Source organism: Mercenaria mercenaria, chromosome 6, assembly GCF_021730395.1.
Source record: "Mercenaria mercenaria strain notata chromosome 6, MADL_Memer_1, whole genome shotgun sequence".
NCBI lineage: Eukaryota > Metazoa > Mollusca > Bivalvia > Venerida > Veneridae > Mercenaria > Mercenaria mercenaria.
In genome coordinates this window covers 77817562-77828565 of record NC_069366.1, presented here as the reverse complement: position 1 = coordinate 77828565, position 11004 = coordinate 77817562, and the positions used below count along the sequence as shown (strand labels likewise).

Sequence of the window (11004 nt, the reverse complement as noted above, 5' to 3'; positions counted from 1 at the left end):
TTCTTCGTTATATCGTTTTGGCGGGGGCGCCAGAACGAGGAAACAAAACAACGCCAAAAGAGGAAAACGTCGTTCTTTCGTTATGGCGGGGGCGCCAGAACGACAGAACGAGACAACGCCAAAGGAGGAAAACGTCGTTCTTTCGTTATGGCGGGGGCGCCAGAACGACAGAACGACACTGGCAGAAATCAGCCACCATATCACTGAACATGTTATACCCTCTCTAGTTATACTACTGTTTCAGTGTGACGTCACGTTTGTTTATATTTTCTGGTCTTATGAAACTAACAAAATAGGTTAAGCAGCTTACATAAACAATTTTAATCCGGTATATTTTATAGCATTACTTCTGTCAGACCCGGTACTCAGTGGTAACATTTATGTTTGAAATGCCGAATTTTGCGGGCCGTAGGTTCGAATCGAGGTAGGTGTTGTTGTTGTTTGTTTTTTTCCAGTGTCTCTTTCAGGGTAACCACCATAATCATTCATATTTCATGGAATATATTATTATATATAGATAGAAATATTATTAAACTAATTTCTGTTTAAAGGTGACTAGGCATCAGTTCTGTGTAAATACATCGTATTATGAATGCAAAGTCACGAAAACACTCGGAAATTTCGTGCAGGTTAAATTCCTCTCTGGTATATTGCCAGTATTAGTGTAGTCAACATGTCCGAGGCGTCCACGTCTGTTGTTGCAAAAAGAAACATTGTTAAGTATAAGAATGATGATAAATGCATAACTACAAAATGTTCTGAAGGTTATTTCAAGCATCATCATTTTCCATATTTCAGTTCGTTATTGTATACCGTAGTGCTGTATTACTGCATTTTGAATATTTTCAATTGTCTTTGAAAAAATGCAATTAAGTCATGAATAAAAAACGAAGATTTAAAAAAGTTTAAATCACGTTGGGATTCGAACCAACGCGACAGTGGAAATAAAAAGAATCGCACATGAAAGGCTAACGCTCTACGTCTGGTACTAATCTTCTACTTCAAAGAAAGCGTTCCAGTTTGTAGTATATTATAAAAGTGTGAACTTAGATAATGATAATTATCGATTACCCTCCTGACTTGGACTCGTCCAAATAGTCACTCCGAAGTTATCAGACACGGACTGTAGAAGAACGATGTTTATGAGCAGGGAAACATACTAACCCATTTCAATTCGTTAAATGGGCAATGTGCATATTGAACAAATGGTAATTATATCTTCCATCGTGCACCGGTCACATTGTCTCAATGACATTCCTTCGTCAACGTTACGGAAAATCTTGAATGAACTTCCCTAATGAACCTCTAGTTTAGACGACACGGTCGTGTACACATGTTAGGAAAAATGTAAACGAACAGAAACAGAATGTAAAATATTCCCATTTATACATTAAAACTGAAATTGATGAATAAAAATCATATTAGAAATGATTTTGAATTTTAAATAATTCAGTGGTTCACATTTATATTGTTTATTTAATTCACATTGCATATTTGTGTTTTATAGAAACATTCTAGCGTATACATGTAATTAAACGACAACTGACATACATTTCCATATCAGCCAATTAGAATAGTTTGGTCATCTAGACTGGAACTACATAAAAACAGGGAAGTTTTCAAAGATTTTCTTTAAATTTGATGAAAATATTAACTACGTGGTGTGTCTCTGCGATAAGAAAAATGGAGGCAATGTGTTTGGTGCACGATAAGAGATAATTTACCTCTTGTTCAATACGCTCAGTAATCGTTTACCAAACTGCGCATTTAGGTGAGAAATGTACAATTTAAATGAGTTAGTATATTTTAACCATGATTCTTATAGAATACCTTTGTGCAGAGTATAGCATAAACAGTGGCTTTTTTGTTTCTGTTCTGGTGCTAGTGAGTCTCATAGTTTGAAATACGTTATTACGTCGTTAATGTCCAGACACTCGTTTCAACTGTGTTTGTTTTGGGGTTAACGCCGTTTTTCAACAGTATTTCAGTTATATAACGGTAAGCAGTTAATCTAAACAGTGGTCCTGGATTCTGTTCTAGTAAAAGTCTGATCTCCACAAGTAACTGCTAAATTCCTCACATAAATAAGCTGTGTTGGACGAACGATTTTAAGATGACTTTAGTCAAATCGTCACAGAGTCTCGCCCGAGTATTGAACTTACGACTCCGCGATCCATAGATCTGTGCTCCCTCTGCTCAGCTAAGCGGGTGCGCTGTTTTAGTTATCCTATATTGTGCAGTACCCTTACAGGTTACCAATAAGTGTGAACAAGAGATTGTAACGGGCTGTTTATTATTATCAAATCGCTCCATTGAGTTTTTCTTTATATTTTCTATATATTGATTTTTGTTTAATGTACCATCACACTTACCAATTATGAACGGTCACAACTTCTTCCCAAAGGGAAAATTTATTACGGAAGTTACCTTCATATATATAACCATAACATACGTTTTACTGCTGCAGTAAATACCTAGATTGAGAATATGGCGAGATATTATTTCAGTGATATTAGATTAAGGGTAGTACTTTCAGTTTTATTAATAATCACATTAACTATATTATGTTGGTGGAGTTCTGGGATAGAACCTGCTTATAGAAGCGGAGGAATACCTTACATTAAACGGGATTATGGTAAAAATAAGAATAATCTTGAAAGCAGAGGAAAAGTGGTGATTAAACGTTATGATTTAAGAATCATTGCCATAGTGTATAACAGAGCTCATTCTCTTCTGAGATTGCTTAATTCTCTAAACGAAGCAGAATATGGTCCTGACTCCATCAAACTCGAGGTGTGGATTGATAGATCGGAAGAAGGAATTGTTGACCGTGCCACTTTAATAACGGCTAAACAATTTTCATTTAAACATGGTGAATATGAAGTATTACCCCACCAACATCATGTAGGTATTTATGGACAATGGTTTACAACATGGAAACCCGATGTGAACAGTTCAGAAATTGCTGTTATACTTGAAGACGACTTAACAGTTCCGAAATATTTCTGGAGATATTTAAAACTAGTTCACCAAAAGTATGATAAAAATGCGGACATCAATGGCTACTCTTTGCAAGGTTATACAATAACATTCAGTGAAAAAAATCATCACACATTCCTGACCGGACCAAAAGACAGTATTGTTTTCCTTTTCCCCGTCGTTGGAGCATGGGGATTTTCACCTAGCACTAAGAACTGGAATCAGTTTTTATCCTGGTTTAAAACTAAAAATATTTCAACTTTTAAACCGTATGTCCCTGACAATATTGCGACAGGCTGGTATAAGGATCTGTCTAGCATGGGAAGAGCAAATACAATGTGGGAGATTTGGCATATATTCTACGCCTGGAAAAATAATGAGTTCACACTATATTGTAATTTTCCAGGTATATATTTTAATTATTTTATACATGTATATCATTTCATACATTTTACGTAAGAAAATAGTAAAAAATTCACTTAAGTGCATAAATTGAATAGATAATTTTGAAAAGTTGCTGTATCTGTTTTTTTATTTTAAACATTTAAACAAGTATCAGTTAATAAACACAGAAGATCACTAACAGTTTGATTAATAGGTCATACGTGTTTACACGTTTTCAACACATAATTTCTCCAATTACAAAATGACTTTTGTACTTTTTGATTATGCTTTGTTTTAGCTTGAGCCTACGTTTTTCTTATACAAGACACACTAAAATATGGAACCCTTACGAAAGCGAACTGTACATCATGCGTACCTGCTCACTAAAGTTTCGTTGTTACCGTTTAACTCATCGTCATTGTTTAATGTAATGCGTCTACCTATAAATAGCAAACGTTTCAAGTTTTCTCACACGAAACGTAATGTTTCGCTAGTCAATATAACAACAAGTGATTTTGATATACGCAATTTCCAACCGCTGAATTGCTACATGTGCCGGTAAAGTATACGCATTCGGTAAACTTTTCATACTCGAAAACATCTGATGCATGCTTGATTTACCAATGTTTTAAAACCAACGGAAGTTTGTGCAAGCATATTTCCTACCTGCCCAAAATGCTCATGTTACTCAGGTGATCGATCCAGGGTCATCATGACCCTATTTTTTAGTTAAAATCTTTTGTTCGCTCCTATCTTTGAATTGTCGAAACCCCACGGGTGATGTCTATTTTTTATTGTGAGTAAGCCATTAAAATGGTATCTTGAATGATTTTTGACTTTACCAGTGTACCAGTGTTGAAAGCTGGACGGAAATGCGTACTTGTTAAATATTACAAGTTTACTCTAATTGAAAATTTCATAATAAACTCCCTTAGCGTTTCATGGTTTACCTTTATATTTTCGATGGTTTTAAAACACTTGCTTTACTTTCATTGTTCGAATGTTTTTCTTTCAGTTTGTCATTAAGGCAGACAAACTCTTTAGTTCCTGTGAGAATTATCTATACTAAAATTTCTTCCATAGAAAATTTGAACGAAGCGGAAACCAAAAATATAAATGTGTAATCACGATCATATTTAAGACATGGTTGAAAGCCGTTGCAAGTTCAATTAAAATATACGATAACTTAAATGATTCAAATTACATGTTCGACATCAATTGGTATGTCCGTATGCACAATTTGAGGTTTGTGCACTTTACGCTATTATAGATAATAAATCTAGAATTCACTGATGATCACGAGAACTGCAAACTACAAAGACGATAAACATGCATACATACAGAAAAGAAACACTGTCAAGTATGGTGGCATATTTCTGCCACGCGATAGCTAGGTAGCTATCACGATAATTTGAGACTGATAAATTGCTTGATTTAAAATGAAGAAAACCATATTTAAGTTGATGTAGCGTTGGTAGAATTTGCCACTGGCCGTTCCTAGGCGTTGCCATCTGTGTTCCTTAAATTTAGCTTTGCATTTTGTCCACGTTGTCAGCTTGTGTACTTGCACGCGTGCGTGCGTTTCTATTTGTTATAGGCTCTTTTGGCGACCTGTGTCTATATTCACGACTATCAAAGAAAAAATATGAAATCTAACAATTCTAAGAACTAATTTGATAATCTCATTCAGATGATATAATAAAATTGTTTAAATTAAAATCTTTAAGTAACTACTTAAATCCCTTAAGCTTTACATTTTATTGCATTTTTTAGCATTTTTTAGCATTTTAAGCCTTCACTTTTCGTGTTGCCGAATTTAAATTGTTCTCGTAGGTGTTTAAGCGTACGTCCAGGTACGCCCCTGACCGGTATCGCCCAAATCTTGTTTCATCTAATGCAGGTAGGTAAAGGCGTGCATCATCATTTTAACTAGCATATACCGAATCTCAATACACATGGAAATCAAAGCCTTGAGATGTCTGGTGGTTGCGGGTTTTGCTAGAATTATTTTCATTTAAAATGCAAATCTATAAATATACATGTATAAGAAACAAATACTAATGTGCCTCATATCTAAGATAAACTCTGCCTGACCTTACATGAACAGCTGGAAGTCAGAGATGTAACCAGGGGCTGGAATACCTAATCATTGACATATCTCATATAATCTAAATGGCCAGTGTGAATGAATAGAAGATGAATAAGAACTAGTTGATCATTGATAATTCATCCGCATTGTCCATGAATGGGACTACTTTGTGTAGCACATGAACATCCTTCCTTTGGATGTGATTTGGAATCAAATAAAGATACTACATGATTGTCAGAAATACACTTAACTTTGGTAGCGGGATAAATCCCGCAACCAAAAATGTTGTTCAGTTGCAATATGCGACGCGCGAGGTCACTTTGGCGAAGCTTGAAATTGCGAAATGTGTTGTATAATGACTTTAAGAATTCATTATACTTATTAGATAAGCATTATTCATCTTGTTTTTCAGTCAGTTATAGGTCACAGTTAAAAGAATTTCAGGATGCTACATAATAAAATAATTTCAACATAATAACAGAAACTGACAGGTCGTCATATCTCAGTTAGGTTAACTACCCTCTAGCCACGTTATGATTGATGTTTTGTTACGGTCTATTGTCCGTAAGTATTGACCTGGCACTCATTAATCTTCGCCAATATTTTCGGGCGTTTTCGTTATTTTACGTAACATTTGTCTCCTGAAAATATATAGATTTATCAAAATAATCAATGGCACAGTGCTGTAGTGGTAAGCTCTCCGACGTGGAAACACGTTACCATGGGTTCGAATTCTTTTCTAACCATTTTCTGAAATATGATTCTTTGTGTTTGTATTTGAATCTATGATTATATATTTTTTTTTCATGAAACATTGCATTTTGTGTCGCTAACAAAAATTCCTTGAATTGTCCGTTGAATGAATGAATGAAAGAATGAATGCTTGTCCGGTCCTGAAGATCTTAAACGACATTTTGTATAACTGTTTTATGTATGTAGAAGAACGGTAATCAACAGTAGAGTAGTTCGTTGATAAATCATGATAAGTGTGACAAGTTTCCGTCTTTTACAGATAAAATAAAAAAAAATTGGGCAGACAGAGGGCTCGGGCACTCAACCCTGAGTTTACTGGCAAAACGCTTTGTTCGCACAGCTTTATCTGCACATGATACATGACGGTATATAATTGGCTTTTCAATAGTTATATCGTTGTTTGGGTTCGGACACCGAAAATAATTTACAGAAACATACGGAATATTCCTGAGTGCCAGGTCAATACTTACGGACAATAATTGCTTTGACAAGATGACTAAATGGAAATAATGACATGTTTATTTTATTATGGTCAATTTGCGTGCCCTTTTTGAGAAAAACAATTTAGTCACTCCTATGAAGTTTTCTTTAAATACCGCTAATTTTTAGGTAGAACTATCAAACTTGCTCGTCCGAATGTTAGTTATGTATGCTGATACTCCATACGATATAATTTAGTTTAGGACCGAGGCAATTAATGATGAAATATTAATGTTAAAGTTTAGAGATTATTAGAAATAACAGGTTTATAGTGAACAGTCGTTGCTGTTGTTGTTGTAGTTAGTATAGTGAACCTTACGACCTGTAACACCACAAATGTATTGGATTTATGCATAATCTTACATTATGTTGAAGGTACCATAAAAGCACACTTTCAGCCTTATCGGCGTAATACCTGGCAATGAGATCTTTTGTTTCAAGGAAGGTATCTTTTAGATCTAAATTTAAAGCAAGCGTTTAAATCTAATACGTCTTTGATTTCAACACATCGGGAGTGACGCTATTTAAAGATTCTATAGATGTTAGTTCATTTTTAAAAAAATGTAATTGTAACTTGAACTCTAGAAATTCTTCATTGACTGAATCACGAAATATATACAACAACTGTACCGAGCTGTGTTTACAGTTAAATGTCATGCATAAAAACACTTCCATTATTGATGCTGTACACTATACTCTATTAAATTACATATATATTGCGCTATATTGTTTTCAGTCTCCACACAACACGCAGCATATGCACGCACGCGCACGCGTTTTTTGTTGTTTCTTTTGTTGTTAGATTAAAAGCCAATTCGACACAATTGTAGGTCATATAGTGACTTTCCAGCTTTTGTTGGAGTAGGACTTGGTGAATGCCTCACATGAAGAATTCTACGCACCATGCGGGCCTCGAACAGGCAACGGTGAAGTGAAAGTGCTTAATGTCAGTGACCATAACCACGTGGCCAAGGGGATCCCCTCACAAACGTTAATTTAATGATAATTTACCTAGGAAACATTGTTCATAATTTCCAATATGAATTTTTGTCTTATATATTTTTAAAAACTCGCATGCCACTAAGAATGTTTCTATGCAGCAAAAACAGTTCTGTTACACTCATCATACAGACTAATTTGCGTATATGGATCCTACACATAGGACACCTTAAAGCCCAGACTAATAAAAACCATTCGACTTAAGCTAGTCGGACATGTCTGAATCTAAAAGATTTATCTCCCTCTCTGGCAGCTTTTCTAGTTATGTCCCTCTGTCTGGGTGTCTGGACCGGAAGATAATGTATCTGGTGCCTAGAGTGGCTGTCTCAGTATGTAAAGCGTCTAGGATCTTGGCACTATTCAATTTATAACAACATGTTTGTATGTATCTATTTTAGGTCGAACTGGATTAACAACTAACTGGAGAGAGAAAGGCTTACATGCGGAAAAAACAGAAGGATCATCAAACGCATTAATAACAGAATGGAAGACAGAATACGACAACTTGCCGGACAACATAACTTACTTAGACTTAGCAGGAAACGTCATGGAATGGAAATGGAAATCAACACACAAACCCTACCCCGACAAGGTGTAAATGAATGTTACAGGAAACGGCATTTACAGTTAAAATTATGACTCGTAAATACCGCATATCTCATTTTAGTTAAGGGCCACCCAGAATAATTGTTTTCTTTTGTATTTCCTTGATGGCAATTATAAATGATTAGCATCGTTAATTTGATAAACAATGTATAGCGGGTTAATTCTGCGGGCAAAATATTCTGCGATTTTGTCATAAAATGGGCTTAGTTTATTTCTGAATTTTTATTTCTGCGTCCTTCGAGAAAAGCAGGAATTATTTTTTTTGCGGTTTGTTTAAACCGGAAGTAAATTCCGTTTATGGGAAATAGCTACCGCAATTACTACATTTAACGACTCAAATGCATATTGTTCTCGTCAGTTATGTCTTCGAGGCATTATCCAGGTCGGAATATAGGACAATTAAGTGTGCGCAATTGATTTATGTTTAAATCTGATTTCTTTTCGTTACCGTGCATGATAAAAAATCAGAGTTAAAAATAAATACTGTAGGTCTAGTAACGGTAATTCATTCTTACAGACATTTTCATGTAAAGTTGTTGGTAGAAAAACTTACGTTTTATTTACAAATATATACAAATGCAAAGTCTAGTATATAGTTCGTTCACAATCCAATCAGTTACAACAGTTACAAAACAAGCAAATGATTGTTTGTTTGTTGGTTTTGGGTTTAACGCCGTTTTTCAATAGTATTTCAGTTATGTGTGGGCGAGCAGTATACCTAACCAGTGTTCCTGGATTCTGTACTAGTACAAACCTGGTCTCCACAAGTAACTGTCAACTTCCCCACATGAATCAGAGGTGGAGGACTAATGATTTAAGACTCAATGTCTTTATCAAATCGTTACGGAAAACATTAATATGTGTGCTTGAAATTGCTTTGTTGTGCTCACAGAAGCCATATAAGATTTTCTATTGTTTAAGTTTATTAAGATATAAAATATCGATATAAAGATATAATAATTGTTCCTTTCTGGTGGGAAAAGGAACCTATTTGGTTGAATCATAAAAAAATGTTTTTAAGAAGAACTGAACATTCTTTGTATTATGTCATTTACCGGAAATTCAAATCGTGATACAACCTTAATCAGTATTTGAAAATGCCGAGACTAAATTTCGAACAGGGGGCCTAAGTGTTGCCATGCTCGAATGAGGGCGACAGCAAGAACAAGTCGCTAGACATTTTCACGTCTGTCGTTTGACAAGACTGCGTTTCTTTCGACGTGTCAGAGACACGGGTACGCTTATTGATAGACCTTGATCGGGTAGACCACGTGTAACGTCAGTACGGCAGAACAATTACATACGTCAACGCCATTTGCGTGACAGATTTTTGACGGCTGAATCCAAGATTCTTAAAACTTTCGAACCTTGCATCCGTAGGACATTTTTCATTTTGCATTTAATTTTCGTACTTTGTGTAAGTTTGTTTTTCTCTGGTTAGTTTGTTCTTCTTTGGTTTCTGGTTTCTCTGGTTCCTAATTCATCCTAGGAAGCTTCAAAAACATTAGTAGGATTATATTATAAAAAAAGCATAACAAACATCATTACGTGACATATATAACTGTGACATATATAAGTTAGTGAGCAAGATAGTACTAGATCAACCAACTCGTTTTGGTTTCGTTGAATCGTATTGAAAAAAATACAGCTTTAAAATATTTCTTACGTGTCATGGAAACGAACTCTCGACGAAAAAGTATAACACAAATACCGTTAAGCTATCACATGTGTGCGCCTTAATAACCCATTAGATGACTTATTGTTCAGAATAAAAGCTCATATGGACCCGTCATCCCCGCTGTTATTATATTTCAGCTGGTATATCATAGACATTGTCCTCTTGAAAGCATCCTGATAATGAAGATTGGTCTTCCAATTAATAAACTTTGAGCTAAAGATAAGATTATATAAGAAAACTATCGTCATTGGTTAATTTCAAATATTTCTTTACATTTGTGAATGTTTTAGCAGATATGACATTATACATCAATTTCTCCTCGCCAGTTTATGTAAAAATAAGTAGTTTTGGTTTAAAAGTATCACCATCATTTACATTGAGCATATAGAAAAAAATCACGAAAAAGGACGGGATATGATAAGATGTGCGGAATGGTCCCCTAAATACTTAGAATATGAAAACTCCATAATTAAATTTTAACTGTCTAAAACAAAAAAGAAGATCATAATCGTTAAAACTATGACTTTTAAAAACTTCAAAACCAAGTTATTTGTACGATTCAGACCTTAGAATAGGCCTACTCGAGGTCCGTGAGTTTTACCGTTTTTACACGCGATTTACACAATACATGCTCGATTTTCATTGTGAGCCGGACCTGGTGTCAAGCTGAAGTTTTGCTGAGAAAATAAGATTACTAAAATATACATTTTCAGAAAAAATCAGCTTGACACCCGGTCCGGCTCATATTGAATTTCCCCTTTTTTCACAATTTTTTAGCCTCACTTTTCTTTGAAGGAAACGGGATAACGTGCTCATCTCTAAGCAACCGAGCATCAAACAGATACGCGGGAGTTTTGTTCTAATCATGAAACTGATAACCAAAAGTTGTTTTTATAAGAAAATTAAATGTTTAGAGCCGAGTTTAATACACCTCTTTCTTTTACACATCTCTTTCTCTTTACTATATTTTAACATCAGATTCATAGGTATATGCCTTCTTAGTACTTTGCACACTAGTAAGACTGTTCAAAGTATA

At 34.9% G+C, this 11004-nt stretch overlaps 1 protein-coding gene across 1 annotated transcript; it reads left to right on the top strand.

Annotated features, from left to right (window-relative positions):
• Window positions 1–2480: 2480 nt before the first annotated feature.
• Window positions 2481–9516, top strand: LOC128557867 (uncharacterized). The gene is made up of 2 exons (XM_053546392.1): window positions 2481–3385; window positions 8083–9516. The coding sequence occupies exons 1-2, from the start codon at window positions 2488–2490 to the stop codon at window positions 8280–8282; spliced, it is 1098 nt and encodes a 365-aa protein (XP_053402367.1). The 5' UTR covers window positions 2481–2487; the 3' UTR covers window positions 8283–9516.
• The last annotated feature ends 1488 nt before the right edge of the window (window positions 9517–11004 follow it).

What these genes read in the sequence shown, in the direction of transcription:
- LOC128557867 (XM_053546392.1), top strand. Translation starts at nt 2,488, where the DNA reads ATGGCGAGATATTATTTCAGTGATATTAGATTAAGGGTAGTACTTTCA. An exon ending in ACTATATTGTAATTTTCCAG is followed by an intron (nt 3,386 to 8,082) that starts GTATATATTTTA and finishes TATCTATTTTAG; the next exon opens with GTCGAACTGGATTAACAACT.